This window comes from Puma concolor, chromosome A2, assembly GCF_028749965.1.
Source record: "Puma concolor isolate L17-30 chromosome A2, mPumCon1.1.hap2, whole genome shotgun sequence".
Lineage (NCBI taxonomy): Eukaryota > Metazoa > Chordata > Mammalia > Carnivora > Felidae > Puma > Puma concolor.
This window is the reverse complement of record NC_141668.1, coordinates 93,384,614-93,403,096: the sequence shown is the minus strand read 5'-3', so window position 1 is coordinate 93,403,096 and position 18,483 is coordinate 93,384,614. Positions and strand designations below refer to the sequence as shown.

The 18,483-nt window shown below is 43.4% G+C and overlaps 1 protein-coding gene across 1 annotated transcript in view; it reads left to right on the top strand.

Annotated features, from left to right (window-relative positions):
• The window catches only part of SLC26A3 (solute carrier family 26 member 3), a 46,021-nt gene that overhangs the window by 13,550 nt on the left and 13,988 nt on the right, over window positions 1–18,483 (top strand). Inside the window, exons 2-11 of the mRNA XM_025929671.2 lie at window positions 3,813–4,027; window positions 4,688–4,827; window positions 6,534–6,644; window positions 6,900–7,072; window positions 8,378–8,542; window positions 10,831–10,983; window positions 11,394–11,476; window positions 15,916–16,063; window positions 16,162–16,275; window positions 16,382–16,459. Of these exons, the coding sequence (XP_025785456.1) occupies window positions 3,897–4,027; window positions 4,688–4,827; window positions 6,534–6,644; window positions 6,900–7,072; window positions 8,378–8,542; window positions 10,831–10,983; window positions 11,394–11,476; window positions 15,916–16,063; window positions 16,162–16,275; window positions 16,382–16,459 (1,296 nt within the window). The 5' untranslated portion in view covers window positions 3,813–3,896. The remainder of the gene's footprint in view (window positions 1–3,812; window positions 4,028–4,687; window positions 4,828–6,533; window positions 6,645–6,899; window positions 7,073–8,377; window positions 8,543–10,830; window positions 10,984–11,393; window positions 11,477–15,915; window positions 16,064–16,161; window positions 16,276–16,381; window positions 16,460–18,483) is intronic.

The following is an 18,483-nucleotide window of genomic DNA, read 5'->3' as shown; positions in this document are numbered from 1 at the left end:
TTGGCTCAGGTCATGATCTCACGGTCCGTGAGTTCAAGCCCCGCATCGGGCTCTGTGCGGACAGCTCAGAGCCTGGAGTCTGTTTCAGATTCTGTGTCTCCCTCTCTCTCTGCCCCTCCCTTGTTCATGCTCTGTCTCTCTCCATCTCAAAAATAAATAAACGTTAAAAAAATTTAAAAAAAACAAATCACCACCAATTAAAGAGAAATACTAGCACTGTTTTAGGAGCATCTGGGTTCAAATGAGCTGTTTCCTAGCAGAAAGGGCAGTGCTCGGAGAGACTAGAACACTTGGATAGATAAATGCTGAGGAGTGGAAAAGTCAAGGCCATTAGACATCTCTCAGCGGAGGGGGCAGGCAGCGCAGAGGTTCTCGGTAACTGGAAGGCAGGCGGTGACACTCAGTGCCTGGCTGCAGGGTGGAGATGGGCGGAACTGGGTGCAGGGTGGGGTTGGGGGGGTAATGCACATGATCATCCTTAATCACTAGAAATATCAAAAAGTTATTCATAAACCAGAATAGTTCAATTAAAAAAACTGAACCTCAGAAATCAAATCCAGGATTAAATTCCTGCTCAGAAAAAAAAAAAAAAAAAAAAAGCTGAGAAAGACGAGTGTGTATGACTGAGCCTCAGAACCACATAGGTCTATACATATGCATATATGTGAGTCTACGTATATGACATATATGTCACAAAGGCCAAAAAATTTTAAATAACACATCATCGGAAAGGAAATAAAAGTGGAAATGTGTACAAACAAGGCTTTGAGTTCTAAAATTATTAGGAGGAAAGATGCCTAAGAAAAAATTTCAATCCCCTAAAAGCCACTGACACCCTAGGAAACCCAGAGAGAAATGTGAGGCATGATGATAAATCAGAACATGAAAAGGCATATATTAATATGGGTGTAATCCTGGAGACGAGACCGGAATTGTAATTCTAGGAAGCAAGAAAAATTTTTTTCCAAGAATTTCCGAGGCAAGGTAATTTGTTCAGGTAAAACAAACAAACAAACAAAAAAAAGTTAAGAAAATTGTTTTCAAATTCCTAACTAATGTAGGTCATACTAAAGAATCCCAGAAACGATGAAACGGAGAATGACAGTAATTTATGACTATCTGGACCTTCTCCGGGCAGAATTGCCATCACGGCGGTTGATTCAGTGGCTCACACATTGTGTGCTACGTGTGGACCAGGAGGCAGCAGCTTTGGAAGCAAGGAGGGCAGCAAAAGAACAAACCACAAGACTGGAATGTGACCCTCAAGGTCTCTTTCTCTAAATTCTGGAAAGATTTCTTTAGCTGCCCTGATGCCTACCCTTGAGCGCTTCGCCTTGTAGTAGGTGCTTGGGGTGAGGAGGAACTTTCCAATGTGGGGCAGGATGGCGGTGTCCAGGCCCTTGATCCAGCTGGAGGTATGACAGAACCCACTCAAGAACCAGCCATGGTCATCCTCCAGCAAGGAAGCAAAGAGAAACGAAGTTATTTCCACCATCGATGTGACTGGAAAAAAAAAAATCAAACCGTGTCTCAGCAGAGAAAAAACATACAGAAGCAAAAGGAAGAAAAAGAAGTACTTTCTTAAGAAAGAGTTGATGACTTTTTCTGGACAACTTGGTGAAAATAGGAGTAAAGTGACAAAATAGCGGAATCTCTTTTTTCTGTCCACGGCAGCATCTGACATATGAAATAAGGGCACGGTGCTGGCGTCTTCTCCATCCTAAGGGTGGCTAGGTGGGACACCTCACAGGATGAAAGCTGTCCTTGAAAGACACTCCAGACAGCGTTTGCAAGAGATCTAAGGTGTCAAGAGTCATTGATGGGGATTAGCTGTGAAGTGTTAACGCCCCCGCTGTATTGTCGGTAATTGGCACAGGACAAAAATCCGTGCCATGCATAGCAATAAGTGAGCCAATCCCACTTCTTGAACATTCTTCTGACAATGAGGAGTAGTGTGTAATTGGTGAGATTTGACACTTGGGGCCTGGGGTGGGGGGATGGGGTGGAGGGGGGGCGGATAGAGAAGAGGCCAGGAAAACAAGCAGCTCTTTTGGAGGGGAGAAGTCTCAGAAAGAAGAACAGAGGAGGTCTGACAGTCACAACAAAGCTCAAAAACACCCCAAATTCTGGAGGTCAAGCCAGAAGGTGAGGCAGAAGCTCTCCACAGTGGTCAGAGAAGATCAGTAGAGAGGACTTTAGAGGACACTAGGGAATAGGATGGGGGAGAGAAATGGGTGGTCAAAGACAAGACAGGTGGAACGGAAATTGCGGCCCCGTCTGATTCCCGGTTGTCACTTGAGCTCCGCAAACACGCCGGAAATCCCTTGAGCAGTGAGAGAGCTCCATGCCACAAGGTACGATCTAGTTTGAAATGATTCAATTAATAACTGTGACTGAGGTCAGGGAACAAAATTCTGGGGATTGTGGGTAGCGACACAGAAACAAGGATACAGGGGAAAATGCTGATGGTAGTTGGAAAGGTCCTCACTCACCTGCACGTTGGACAATAGAGAAGCCGCACATGCTGTAGAAGACACAGCAAAGAAATCTGAAATCGGAAGCTGTGTTTTTGACCCTCCGCTAGCTCTCTTACCCGAGGAAGAGTACTTGGATTTTTGTGGTGAGGAGCGTACTATTATTTTCTCATTAGTAGGAAGAGGACACTAAGAACAAGAAGCGCCTTAAAGGAGTGTGAGGGCCAAATAGGTCAGGTGCATTAAAAAGATTTTGCAAAATTGATTGAGATAAGAACAACAACAACAACGAAAAATACAAACATCTTAGGCAGAAAATGCAAATAGCTAGGAAGTGAACGATCACTTAGCGAAAGTCTGTAGTGTGCCAGGCGCCATGCCAGATGCTCCAGATGCTGTAAAAACGTTCTCATATAATCTTCAGAGTTACCTTGAAACTTGAGTATTATTTTTAAAAAACTTCTAATGTACTTATTTTTGAGAGAGAGAGACAGAGTGGAAGCTGGGGAGGGGCAGAGAGAGAGAGGGAGACACAAAATCCAAAGCAGGCTCCTGGCTGTCATCACAGAGCCCAACGCGGGTCTCAAACCCACGAACCGTGAGATCATGACCTGAGCTGAAGTAAGACGCTTAACTGGCTGAGCCACCCAGGCGCCCTGAACCTTGAGTATTACAAGCTCAATGATATAGATGAGGCTCAGAGAGGTTGACAAAGTTGGCCAAAATCTCTTAAAAAGATCTCACTGGTCAACGAAGTAAGCAAGTAATACTTGCTTTGTGCAATAGTTTCCTCAGCTACATGTCGGAAAAACTCTCCTAGAAACAATAGAAAAATAAATGGGCAATATCCTTGAATTTCCCAAAGTTCAAGCATTTCATAGGTATTACAAAAATTCAGATGTATAAAATGGAATAGCCTTGACAGGAAGGTAAGGGGCAATGAATAGGCTTTAAATCTCAGCTGTCCCAGGACTCTAATGCCACAACCTTGGAAACGTTCCTAAGGAAAAAAAATTAAATTCCTTTTCTTGATAAGATCACACCTTACAAATAAAAAAAAAATGCACTCACTGATTAGTAAACTGAGTCCATTTTTATTGCTTTTTGGTGATCTTTTAAAAATAAATAATAAAAGCCCTTGTTTACTTACCCAAAGGAGCTGCGTCCAGCTCACTGGAGTAAAAAGTGATATCACTGTCGCAAAACACAATCTAGGTCCCTTAATCCTGTCTCTTTTGATCTCAAAAGGTGGTAACATTCAGTTCGGAGATCACTCATCTGTAAATTGCATCACATTATCTCCGAGTTATTTAAGAAGCAAGCCCTGTTTGGTTTCAGGCATTTGAACCTGCTGAAGGCAAGAACAGTTTGCCACACAGTTCCAAAGGTCTCCCACTTACCACAGTCGTCAGAGCAAGCAAAATGATCGAACCCATTGGGAATCAGTACATTGTAGCCAGGCCAGTGTATTCTGCGAATGCTTTTGGGGAAGAACATAAGAAGAAGCAGAGGCATCACAAGACCTTTCTGGATCATCTCAAAGTGTGTTGTAGGTAAGATACTTTTTAAGGTACTGGTATGAGGAATAAGTGAGACACCTTCTCCTTAACTTCTCAAGCTCTCCTTTCTGGCTTTAGCCCATAGCCTCCAGAGTCTTTTTATCTTTGGTGTCCAAACCTCCTACTCCCTGTCAGAGCTGGAAAGGGAATCTCTAAAATGAACATCGTCTCAGCTCTCAACCCCAACTTCCCTATCAGAGGACTAATAAATGAGGGCGGAGGAAAATTCTCCACTGAAACGTTGTAAAATCCAAGCTGAGGATGACACATAAGCTCTATTATGGCCAAAGAGAATCAGCATGTTTTGAAAGAAAGAGAGAAAGAAAGAGAGAGAGAGAGGGAGGGAGGGAGGGAGGAAAGAAGGAAGGAAGGAAGGAAGGAAGGAAGGAAGGAAGGAAGGAGAAAGAAAGAAAGAAAGAAAGAAAGAAAGAAAGAAAGAAAGAAAAGGAAAGAAGGAAAGAAAGGAAGAAAATCCTTTGGTAGTGACCAGGAGGCAGTCCATATGGATAAGCAGGCAAATGTCAGGGGGAAAGGTAGTGAACGTGGTCGTTCATTCTTGAATATGGTATCACCTTTATCAATTTTCCTCTACAATTAGGTCCCAATGTTAAAATTTGATAATAATTAACTGAGTATGGTTTTCAATGTTTTCAGCTGTTCCACACAAAAGGCCAAGAGAATCGCCCTGTCTTTGTTCCCCATAGCATCTTGGTTACCAGCCTACCGGATAAAGGAATGGCTACTCAGTGACATTGTTTCCGGAATCAGCACAGGGCTGGTAGCTGTACTGCAAGGTAACTTTTTTAAATTGAGATGTGGGGCGCCTGGGTGGCTCAGTTGGTTAAGTGTCTGACTTCGGCTCAGGTCATGATATCACGGTTTGTGAGTTCGAGCCCTGCATCAGGCTCTGTGCTGACAGCCCAGAGCCCGGAGCCTGCTTTGGATTCTATGTCTCCCTCTCTCTCTGCCCCTCCCCTGCTCGTGCTCTGTCTCTCAAAAATAAATAAAATGTAAAAAATAAAAATAAAAAAAGATTAAAAAATAAAATTGAGATGTAATTGGGGTGCCTGGGTGGCTCAGTCGCTTAAGTGTCCAACTTGGCTCACGTCATGACCTCACGGTTCGTGAGTTCAAGCCCCACATTGGGCTGTGTTGCTGACCGCTCGGAGCCTGGAGCCTGCTTCGGATTCTGTGTCTCCCTCTCTCTCTGCCTCTCCCCTGCTCACGCTCTGTCTCTCTCTCTCTCCCTCACTCTCTCTCTCTCTCAACGGTGAATAAAAACATTTACAAAAAATAAAGTAACATTGACACGTAGTTCATATATCATAAAAGTCATCCTTTTAATGTATAAAATTCAGTGTTCTTTGTGTATATTCACAAGGTTGTGCAACCATCATCATTATGCAATTCCAGGACGTTTTTATCACCAGCACCATCCCCAAACCTTCTTGTCCATTAGTAGTCACTTTCCATCCATCCATCCATCCATCCATCTCCCTGGTAACAACTTTCTGTCTCTATTGATTTGCCAATTCTGGGCATTTCATATAAACAGAATCACAGAATTTTTTGTATCTGGCTTCTTCCACTTAACACAATGTTTTCAAGGTTCATCCACGTGGTAGCATGTGAGGGTAATTCCCCTCTTTCCATGATGACTGTCATCCTATGGTATGGGTATACCACATTTGTTTATCTATTCATCAGTTGATGGACATTTGGGTTGTTTTCATTTTTTGGCTATTATGAATAATGTTGTTATGAACAGTTGTGTGCCAGTTTTTGTGTGAACCTGTGTTTCAATTCTTTTTGGTATATCCCTAAGAGAGTAATTGCTGCCACATGGTAACCCACTAGCCACATACAAGGGTTCAAATTTCTCCACAGCCTTGTGGACACTAGCTAGTATCTGCCTTTCTTGTTTTAGCTATCCGAGTGAGTCTGAAGTGGTATCTCATTTACTTTTGATTTTGATTTCCCTGACGGCTAATGATGTTGAACATCTTTACACGGGCTTACTGGCAATTTGTATATCCGTGGGGAAATGAATCTTCTGCACAGTTTAAAATTAGGTTATTTTTTGTATTGTTGAGTTGCAAGAGCTATTTATATATTCTGGATACTACAGTCTTATCCAAGATATGGTTTGCAAATAATTTCTCCCATTCTGTGGATTGTCATTTCACTTTCTTGATGGTATCCTTTGAAGCACACATTTAATTTTGACAGAGCTCAATTTTATCTGTTTTCAATTTGTTGCTCACGCTGTAGGTGTCATTTATGAGAAAACCATTGCCTCATCCAAGGTTAAGAAGACTTACGCCTATATTTTCTTCTAAGAGTATTATAGTTTGAGCTCCTACATTTACATCTTCAATCACTTTGAGCTAATCAAGTAACTTATTTTTAAGGTTCAGTCTGAAACACTTGAAGGACTTAATGAAGACTTCTATGATTCCCCTTGCATGAAGTAAAGACCCTGATGCTTGTGTATTTACAGGTTTAGCATTTGCTCTGCTGGTCACCATCCCCCCAAGCTACGGACTGTATGCAGCCTTTTTCCCAGTTATAGTCTACTTTTTCTTGGGCACTTCTAAACACATATCTGTGGGTAAGTGAATTCTTCGGCTAATTAATGCTCACACTGCTTTTTCTTTGTTGACTCCATTAGCCACGCACTGGATTAATTTCAAATTGTGCATAACCCAGGACGGCAGTCATGGTTTCTTGTAAGAATTGGGACTGGGGGCTGGGGAAGGAGGCCAGAGCTACAGGGAGCAGTCTTTTTGTCCGCTACGTTATGGTTGAAAGATAATTGTGCCTTAGGGAGGCGTATATTGACTACAATGCATCCTCTGCTAATTAGGTCCGTTTCCAGTTCTGAGTATGATGGTGGGAGCAGTAGTTGTGAGATTAACCCCGTCGGAGAGTACAGCTGCTCTGGAACTCTCTAATAGCTCGATGAGTAATGATTCATCAGCAGATGAGTATAAGGTGATGGTGGCTGCCACGGTTACAATCCTTTCTGGAATCATTCAGGTGAGCACTTTCTCGTGTGATCTGCCCTCCCCATTCTGCTTGCCCTCCCTGGTGCACATCTTTCCGTTCTTTCTCCTTCCTGCCACCCCTCCACTCTTCCCTTTGGACTGTATCCCTCTTTCGGGAAATAAGAAGGGTCCCTCCCCCCAACCAGAAGCAGAAGAGAAGATCCACCTTGCAAAGATGAGTGAACGTGGGTCTAGAGAGAAGGAAAGGTAGGAATAGGGAGGCACCAGTGGCGAGGAGAGAAATGCTTAATGCAGTAAAATACCTGAAATTAATATAGTCACTAAACATAACTATATGCAAGTAACAGTGACACTGGCATCTTTGGAACTTTTCTCGTTCTAATTCCTCAGGGACTGTAATCTAGCTGGAAGGGTTGGGGTTTAGCACTTTGAACTGTCCACACCAGACTTTCGGGAAAGCTATAGAGGATTATGGAGAGGCTAAAGCCTCATTCATGCCCCTGACACCATTGCTAGGGAATAGTGAAAATGTCATGGATTCCTCAAGATGTTGCCTACGTTTATGATTAGTGATATTATTGGCTAAGGCCATTCTTTAAAGAAAAAAAAAAGTCAATTTAAACAAGGACATCAGCCGTGTGTCCAACTGACAGACAACACGGCCGGTTCTTTTAAATAACATTTCTGCATCTAGTGCCTTTGCGTGCCCACAGATCCGGCTGCATTCCAAGACGCGAATGGAAAGGCCATCCAGATATCCAAAGGAAGGAGAATCTGTCCATTCACGTTACTGCAAAATACTGATGCTTTGGGGGAATTAACAACTGTGGCCCCTGGTTAAAAGCGAGCACTTCTGAGGTTTAATACACAGTTGTGTCCTTCCTATGAAAGTAACTTGTTGGAAGGAACATGAATGGATGATCACCCATGAATGCCATAGCAGCTAGAAAGTCACTTAAAATTACATGGGAAAATTTATGAGGGCTGATTCTAGATAAGCTTTTGCTATGGAAGGTATGTTGGGTGAGTCTTCTAAAGGTACGGCATCTTAAAAGGTGGAGCGGGGAGGAATAAGCCTGCTACTTCTTGGGGTATACTAGACTCACACGCTATGTGAACACTATGTCATGATCGACCTTGCGGGTAGGATATGGGAAGGAAGGGGAGGGAGGCACCCTGAACCCGAGGTGTTCCAGGAGACAAGGACACCTGCTTCAAGACACAGGCATACAGGCTGAACCTTTACATTTTGAATCATTTCAGCGGCTGGTGCTTTAGTTTGTTGAGCTGTGTCGGTAATCTACACTAACAAAGGCCTTTGCCCTTCTCTTCCCAGTTGCTCATGGGTGTTCTGCAGATTGGGTTCGTGGTGATCTATCTATCGGAGTCCCTAATCAGTGGCTTCACCACAGCTGCTGCCGTGCACGTTTTGGTTTCTCAGCTCAAGTTTATGCTTCAGCTGAATGTTCCTGCGCACACTGATCCATTTTCAATTTTCAAAGTGAGTAGTCCTTTGGCTTAAAAAGTATCGAAGTCTGTGAAATTTACTATCATGTGTCTGGGAGAACTTTCCGGTAATGCCTTCATCGTGGGGCTTGCCTACAACTTCCAAGAAGTCAACGGGTGGTGATATTTAGTCACATTAGGAAAAAATTAGTGGCAAAGGGGAGAACACTGAATATCAACCACGTCTACCATCCGGTCAACGTGAACAAAGGAAATTAAGTACCAGTGCTCTGAGATTTGACTCTTAAGTATTATTTAAAAGAAAAACTTGAAGTGCCTTATTAAAGGCTTTCCTATTTTGTCCCAAGATTTAAAACTTTCCTCCAAATTTTATTTTGAAAGAAATGTGCTAATTGAACGTTAACGTTTCGCTGTTTCTCAAAGGCAGTTCTTGTTCTTTTAAAATTGAGGTTCTTCTCTTTGATGCATCCCTGTTTATAAAGCAAAAGGACATTAACCAATGTGTAAATAGGGCAGTCGCTCTTTCTTCTACCTGAGGATGTACTGTAGAATGACCATGTCCTTAGTGCTTCTGATTATTTAAAGCCCAATTTATTTTATTTTATTTTTTTGAGAAGGAGAGAGAGAGAGAGAGCAGAGGAGGGGCAGAGAAATAGGGAGAGAGAGAGAATCTTAAGCAGGCTCCCAGCTCAAGGTGGAACCCCACATAGGGCTCTATCTCACAACCATAGATCATGACCTGAGCGGAAATCAAGAGTTGGACACTTAACTGACTGTGCCACTCAGGTGCCTCTTAGCCCTTCTGATTTCATTTAAGTTCTCTCTTTTTGTCTTGCCAAGTATAGCTAAATGCTTGCCTGTTTTATTTATCTTTTCCAAAAAATCAGCTTTTGGTTACATCGATCTTTTCTATTGTCCTTTTAGTTCTATTTCATTTATTTCCACTCCGATCTTTGTTATGTCCTTGCTTTGATTAACTTTGGGCTTATTAGTTGGGCTTATTAGTTATTGGGAGTTGAGACAATTTGCTCCATATTGGAACCAACACTCTCTCACTCCCATTGAGAGCTATTCTAGAAGTGGAATGTTCGAGGAACAATTTGAGATCTATTTTGGGCCTGCTTGAGCTATATGGATCCCATGGATATGGAATCCAAGTGGCCTCAAAATTAAGATTATGCAGGGGCTCTTGGGTGGCTCAGTTGGTTAAGTGGCTCTTCATTTTGGCTCAGATCATGACCTCACGGTTCGTGAGTTCAAGCCCCAAGGCAGGCTGACAATGAGAAGCCTGCTTGGAATTCTCTGTCTCTCCCTCTCTCTCTCTGTCCCTCCCCTGCTCATGTGCACACACACAAACTCTCTCTCCCTCTCAAAATAAATAAATAAAACTAAAAAAAAAAATTAAGATTATGTACAATGCACAATTAACTAGGAAACGAATTCCCAAAAGTGAGACAGATAGTAAACCAAGAAATGTGAAGGGCTTTGACCTTTAAAAAAAAAAAAAGGCCGGGAATTAAGGAGACACATGCTAAGAAAACTTTTGGGGACCAGAGTTTATTCCCTGGATAGAGCAATGATGATGATTGTGGAATAATGGCCAACGAGACCGAAGAGCGGAGAGACCAGTTGTGAAAAATGTGAAAATTTTGGACACCGGCCAAAAAGCTTCCCAGCAAAAATACCAAAAGCATCCCTAAACCAGTGTGGTGCCAATACTATGCTAACCTACCTTTCTCCTACCTCCATGGTAGTAGCTACAATTACTGATTCATGGTTAACATGAGCAGAACAGAGGATTGCTATGCCATCTATGTCTGCCTTTTTGCCTCAATGTTTCTTGTAAATCTGTTTGGAAATAATCAAATGTTGCATCTACATTGTACATTAATATAACACTTGGCCGGGGGGAAGCAAAACCAATGAACAAACAAAAAGCAGGATCAGACCTATAAAGACAGAAAAGAAATTGATGGTTGCCAGAGGGGTGGGGCTGGGGGTTTGGGCGGAGTTGGTAAAGGGGAGAGGGAGATATAGTTGAGTTGTAAAATGAATGCGTCACGGAAATAAAGGCACAGCATAGGGAATGCAGTCAGTGATCTTGTAATAGAGTTGCATGGTGACAGATGGGAGCTATGCCTGTGATGTGCACAGCATAACGTCTGGAGAGGCCGAATCACTGTATTGTACACCTGAAACTAACATCGTGTGTCCACTGCACTCAAATTTTTAAAAAGTTCACAAAAAAGTAAGAATAAAAAAGATTTTTAAAAAGAGAGAAAAAGTATAGCACTTGGCTGTCTTTCGCTTTTATGATTTTAGGTACTGAATTCCATATTCACACAAATAGAGAAGACTAACATTGCAGACCTTGTGACATCCTTGATTATTCTGCTGATTGTATTTGTGGTTAAAGAAATAAATCAGCGCTACAAAGCCAAACTTCCGGTGCCCATCCCAATTGAACTCATCATGGTAACTGATCATCTTCAGACTTTCTTCCAGAATTCATTAGTCTCCTGTTGTTCTGTTGAAAGCCCTTTGCCATTTGCAGATCAGGAGGTGTTAGTGGGACAGATGCCATCTCTGCATTTTCTGGGTGTAATCTTTAGTATGGCGTTCTCTTCATGCAGAATTAAATGACTTCCTTTTATGATTTTGGGTTTGTTCTCTCCATGTAAGACGTGGCCGGCTCAGAGAGCAAGGTCTCGGAGAGGGTGACAGACCCACGGGAATCAGAGCTGTGGTTCTTAACTCTGGTGACACATTAGAATTGCTTCAGGACTTTTGTAAAAAGTAGCAAAGCCTGGGCTTGACATTCTTATCTAATCAGACTGTTAGTCATTATCTCATATTTCTAACTTGGGCAATTTGCAACTTTGCAGACTGTGATCGCAACAGGTGTGTCCTATGGCTTTGACTTCAAAAACAGGTTTGAGGTGGCTGTGGTTGGGGAGATGAAAAGAGGGTAAGTGTGTCTTTTATGATCAGTCTCCAAGCACTGATTAGAGAGTGGGCAGTAGCTACGGAGGGCCGCAAGCTGAAATGCACTAATCCAGCTCAGAACCCTCCCTACCTCTTGGGAGGATGAGGAAGGCACGATACTCTCCTTCTAGGAAGGAGCCGCAGGGGCTCTGCAGTTCTTAATGTCAGAAAGTCTGTCCTCGTGGAAGAATGCACACGCCAGATGAGCAGAGATTCACACGCAGGTAAAAGTAGAACAAAGTAAAAAAATAGGAAAATCAAACCTGCTTTTCCTCCCAAAAAAGGAACCAAATGAAGCCAGATTTCCTTGTCCATAAATTACTATAAACAATATGTAGTGTTTTGTTTGAGGTTACTGGGGCCAAGTTCCAACAGTTCAAAAGAGACACAGAAGGAATACCTGTGGCACACTGCTTGAGCAATCCAGATAGGGCACACTCTGTCCTTCCTCGTGATCAAATTCAAAACAAGGCCAGAGCAACAGTTAACGCTGCAGATCAGGACGGGAGGTCCAGTTCATGCCAGGACATTGAAAATGTATTGATTGCATTGCATTTATCGGATTGAGAAGAGGGATCCAGTTTTGGGCGTTCTTCTCTCTGCCCTCTGACCATAGCCTCAATGTCTTTCGATTTGCTTTCCAAGGACAAATTGTGTTCCTGTTAAAAAAAAAAAAAAAAGACTTCCCTCTCTCCCCATGCCTAAAGAGTTTTTGAGAATTCCAGGAATCAGCATTCATATGCTTTGTGGACTTGAAAATAACCATTTTTTTTTTTAAAAAAAAGCAAGTATGTGTATTTTAAAGCAAAAATATTTTTATCACCGGAGAGTCATCTGTTACACTTAATGAATTTCAAACACCACTTTTAATTTAAAAGATTTTAAAGCAGGAATTAGTGTGAAACTGAAAGACCATTTCTAGGGTTTCTCTTCACTCTGCAACTTGCAAGTAGTTATACTTTATTTAAAAGTTTTAGAAGACATGAATTACATAGACAGATGACAGCTAGCTAGCTAGATGACAGATAGATAGATAATAGATAATAGATGATAGGTAGGTAGGTAGATAGATGATAGATTAAAATTAAAATAGAATAGAATAAAATTAAAATTAAATTAAAATAGAAAAGTTAAAGAGGATCTTTTCATAAGGATTTGGGAAATAAAAGATAAACTTAAGAACACTTAGTTACAGGGGCGCCTGGGTGGCTCAGTCGGTTGGGCATCCGACTTCAGGTCAGGTCACGATCTCGCGGTCCGTGAGTTCGAGCCCTGCGTCGGGCTCTGGGCTGACGGCTCAGAGCCTGGAGCCTACTTCCGATTCTGTGTCTCCCTCTCTCTCTGCCCCTCCCCGGTTCATGCTCTGTCTCTCTCTGTCTCAAAAATAAACAAACGTTAAAAAAAAAAAAAAAAGAACACTTAGTTACAGTCTTAGAGACTTTTCTTAGTGAATAAACCTTGAATGTCGGTGGACCTCTCTCCACAGTGTTTGTGGGGTGGGGGAAGGAATAACTCGCATTTAGGGAGACAGTGTAGCCTGGTAGGCAAGCTCGGCTGTTCTCGAGGCAGAGTGCCTCGGATTTACTTGAGTTATTTTTTGATCTTGGGCAAATAACTAAACTCTATGCCTCAGTGTCCTTGGCTGAAAACACAGGGCTAAAAATAGTAGCTCTCACATTGGCTTCTTGTAAGGATTAAGTGTGTTAATACATGTGACATGCCTAAGTGCCTGGCCTAGAGTAAGCGCTCACACTGCATGACTACTAACTGTTGCTAATTTAGCACTTAAATTAGGTGCTGGGCTCTTTACACTCCATTTTTTTCTGGGTGATAATTGAGTGGGCATTTAATTTTTTTAATTTTTTTTTAAGAGAAAGAGCACATGCGTAAGCAGAGGAGGGGGCAGGGTGAGCGATAGAGAGAGAGAGAATCTTAAGCAGACTCCATGCTCAGTGCAGAGTCCAACTCAGGGCTTGACCCCATAACCCTGGGATCAAGGGTCAAAAGCTCGACTGGGGGCACCTGGGTGGCTCAGTCGGTTAAGCCTCCGACTTCAGCTCAGGTCGTGATCTCACACTCCGTGAGTTCAAGCCCCGCATCAGGCTCTGTGCTGACAGCTCAGAGCCTGGAGCCTGCTTGAGATTCTGTGTCTCCCTCTCTCTCTGCCCCTCCCCTGCTCATGCTTGGTCTCTCTCTGTCTCAAAAATAAAAATAAATAAAAACATTAAAAAATTAAAAAAAAAAAAAAAAAAGCTCGACTGACTAAGCCATCCAGGACCCCGAGTGGGCATTTTAAATTTCCGATGACTGCAGAAAGAATACACCTGGAAAACAATGATTATTAATTATTGCTCAGCTGCTGTTAATAAGTATGACACCCCAGAAATGATTTTGTGAAGTCACACTCACTGACTGAAAGAAAGTGATCATCGAAGCAGTAAAGGAGACACAGAGGACATATTCTGATTCCAGAGGTATCTTATAATAATAGCTAACAGGCACTTCGTACCTTACAGTGTGTAAATAGTATTCATGTTCTATTAGTATTCTAATAGTTCTAACAGTATTCATTATTTTATCTGACCCCCCCACCCCAAAATTATGAAGTAAATAAAACAACCATTATTATCTTCCCTTTACAAACGAGGAAACTGGCTCAGGCAAGGGTACGTAGCAGAGCCAGGAACTGAATCCAAGTTTTCAGACTGTAAATCTCCACCACACCACTCTGTCTAAGGTATTTAGAAGCCAGGACACAAGAATAATAGCAGGCCTCTGGTTATTTTGGTATAAAACGCAAATCTTCATTGTATCATGGATTTGGGGTTTGTTTTGTAGAAAACAATATTCCAAGCTAACTTTCTGATTCATGGTAGCTGCAGAATTTGTGGTCATGGTACTTCTTCAAGATTAAAGCTGGGGCACCTGGGTGGTTCAGTCGGTTGAGCATCCAACTTCGGCTCATCTCGTGGCCATGATCTCATGGCTCGTGAGTTCGAGCCCCGCGTCAGTCTCTGTGCTGCCAGGTCAGAGCCTGGAGCCTACTTTGGATTATGTCTCTCTCTCTCTCTCTCTCTCTCTCTCTCTGCCCCTCCCCCGCTTGTACTCTGTCTCTTAAAAAATAAATGAATAAACATGAAAAATTTTCTTTAAAGATTAAGGTTGAAAGTATATTAATTAGCACAGATACTCACAAAATATGAACAGCAAGTAGGAAATTGTCCAATGGATCCAATAAACCTACTTTCATTAAGATTTAGGTCAGAAACAGATGTTGACAGGAGTTGAGCATGTCAGTAAATCGGCGTTGACTTGGAGATACTTGTACCTTTTATAATACAATTAGTAAGTATCACTGAACTGCTCTAAATTCATGAGGTACAAACACAGATGGCTCTTCTCTGAGTTGAACGTTTCCCTGACCACTACGTCACTATAAATGCCCTTCTCCATCGGGGCTATAGCTGGCTCTAGGAGTTCTGTGGAACCTAGGGCAGAGTCCGAGGCCCATGTGTTTGCGAACAGCTTTTCATGAAAGGTATTGCTATCAATGGAAGGGAGATTTTCTCGCTTCCCTTGTCTTGAACTGTGTTCGTTCAAAGACCTTCATCCATGGATGACTCTTGGAGGGATTACGGGTGATGCTTTTCAATCCAGCGTAACAATACCAGTGGGATCTAAGACGTTGCATGAAGCTTAGAGGGATACAAGTGTACCTTATGGTGTGGCTATACTAGCAAAATATCAGATGCACCGTTATCATGGGACTGGATTGACATTCTTGTATCAAAATCAGGCAGCATTGCTTTTCAACAGTAAGATAACAGATTCCAAAGTTTGTGGTGGTGCTAAATTCTTGCTGGTCACACTCCACAGTGAGACAAAAGTCAGCCTGGACTGCATTCATTCATTGATTCACCAGACGATTATTGACGTATGCCATGATGTACGCCATGAAGAATGCTCAGTCCTGGTGATAGAATAATGAAGTAGTCATAGTCCCTGCTTTGTGTCGGGGTAGGGAGTTGGGGGGGGTGGGAGGGAGGGATAAGGAAGGGAAGCATCCAGAGCTGGAGAAGCCTGGAGAATGTCAACTAACCCTGACCTTGGTGGTGAGGGAGGACTTTCTGGAAGGAGGGAGGGAGGGAGGGGGATGAGGGGAATGGTACGGGCAAAAGGAACAGCAAATTCGAAGCTTCCAAGTTAAGAGTACAGGTGATGCCTTTGAGAAACAAACAAAAAACTTGGTATTGCTGGAGAATAAATTCTGGGAAATGATAGCGATTGAGCAGGAGTTGGGGGGGGAAGGGAGGGATGGGGGCCTTGCTAAAGAATTCGGGCTTTTCCTGAGGGCAAATGGATGCCACTGAAGGTTTATTAGTAGGTTGGTGACATTCAAACTCGGCTCAATTTCCTTTTCAGATTTCAGTCCCCCAGCGCACCCGACATGCAGATTTTCCAAGAGACCATCGGGGATAGCTTCGGCATCGCGATCGTTGGCTTTGTGGTGGCCTTTTCAGTGGCCAGCGTCTATTCCCTCAAGTATGATTACCCGATTGATGGCAATCAGGTAAGTTTACAACCTATGCTGGGGGTCCTTTGGCCACTCTAAGTAATATTCGACGGTGCCACCTCTAAAAAAGATTCTCCTCTTCATTCTCCTGCCAGGAGTTAATAGCCTTGGGATTGAGTAACATATTCAGTGGATCATTCAAAGGCTTTGCCGCGAGTACTGCCCTCTCCAGATCGGGGGTTCAGGAGAGCACTGGAGGCAAAACACAGGTATTTCAGGGTCTTTGCTGCCAGGGCCCCCCTGGCGATTGTGCCGGGGAAATCCAAGCCAGGGGAGAAGGCAATTCCATGATGAGCATCTTTTCGTCGTTAACAGATTGCTGGGCTTCTCTCTGCTATCATCGTTCTGATTGTCATTGTATCCATTGGATTTCTTCTGGAGCCACTACAAAAGGTAACGCCTGTCTGCGATTGGGTACTCTCTCTCTCTGTCTCTCCGCTTTGCGGGAGGAATCCAAGACCCTGGTTCTTCAACTCTGGAAGCACAAACTGAATGGGAAAATGATCTCGCTGCAGACTCTCAAGCACTCTTCCTAATCAATACTCGTGGGCCAAAAATACTTATTTTTTTCCACTGGCGGCATTTTATGAATGTTAGGAATGCAAAATGCCCCAGCTACTTTATCTACTCTACCCTCCGGCGTGTCCGTAGCCCCGAATATAACTAATGTTTGGACGGGAAGACACGCTGGCACCGCAGCCTCCATGTGCATTGACGGGAGTGAAGATCTTCCTAAAGGCCGAGGTAGCTGGGCCGCTATCAGCTTCCGGGAGTGGTGCTACCAGCCACACAACCGTCCTTAGGGATCCGCCCTGCAGCTCCCGGAGTTAGTCTGGACTCCAAGCCCGGAGCCGGGTGATTGCAGGATGGAAGCGAGCGCCACACACAGGCCTCCCATCCTCACCCTCGTGCTCCTTCGTCCATCTCTGCTGTCATCTTTGAGGGTTTAGTTTCGTGCTTTGCAACCTGCGACAGCACCCAGATTTTTAAAAAAAAAATTTTTTTTTTCAACGTTTATTTATTTTTGGGACAGAGAGAGACAGAGCATGAACGGGGGAGGGGCAGAGAGAGAGGGAGACACAGAATCGGAAACAGGCTCCAGGCTCTGAGCCATCAGCCCAGAGCCCGACGCGGGGCTCGAACTCACGGACCGTGAGATCGTGACCTGGCTGAAGTCGGACGCCTAACCGACTGCGCCACCCAGGCGCCCCTACACCCAGATTTTTAAAAACAGCAGCGGGCCCTGGGAAACAGAGGATCTCTAGGAGACCTACAATGGTAAATGCGTTGCTCTTCGTGGTGGTCATATAATTTTGAGGTGCTCCACGGAGCCCTGGCGCTCAAGTCCTGTAGGCCTACTTTTCTCATCCCGGCCCTGGCACTTATTCTCTGTGTGCTTTGGGGCAAATTACTTAACCTCTCTGAACCTCAAGTGCTCCGTTTGTAAAATAGGGAGGGAAACAGTACCCGCGTCACAGAGTCACTGTGAAAACGAAATGAAATATTGTACATTAAGGACTTAGCCCGGGGCCTGGCACGGGGCAAGCAGGTATCGAATGGCAGCCATTATTATTGATATTATTACCGTCGTATTGTTGTTACTCTATAAACATTATATTACACTTCTGACTACAAAGGGCATAGAGGTAGGACACGGGCCCCCAGTGTTTATTGGTTGGTATCTAGGCCTTTTTCCTTGTTGGTTGGTGGCTGGAAAGTGACAATGGTCCCAGGTTTCTGGACAAACTGTGTGGTTGTGCCAAAGAGCCCCACTGGCCAAATCTGTCTTCAAACATTGCAGAGTACTATTGGCCAAAAAGGTGCCTTCTCCACGAGCTAACTGATTTCCAAAGGAATCAAGAAGTCCCTCAAAGAAATAGAAGAATGTAGATCTCAATAGAAACAAGTGCGCATACAGCCCCCCTCCCCACTGAGAATTCTGCCTTACTGTGCTTTTCCCGTGGATACGCTTGGGCTCTACCTCACGCACATCGAGATAGAGAACCTCAAGAAGTAATTGCCATTTAAAATCCTCTCTCTCTCATGAATAAAGCACACCGAGGGCCTGAATCAAAGGCCCCGCTACAAAGGATCCATGTGACACGTTCTGCCATTGTGCGTGCAACATCTGTTTGCTTGGAACAGCTGGCTTGCTTCTCCGTGTCATAGGAAATATGCCAGTAGCTAATGATAAATGTCTCTTGAGTGCTGATTAAGGATCAGCGGACTTTAAAACCTTTCATCCGTGTTTAATGCTTTATATCAACTGCAGTATGGATGCCTGGTTCCCTCTAATATTATCCCCCTTTTCCTTTCTATGGCTTCTCAGTGCTCTGTAATCTTTATTTTTTGAAAGGGCTCTGTTGTGTAGGGATCTCAATGAAAATGTTTCAAAATTGTTTCTCTGTGGAATACTG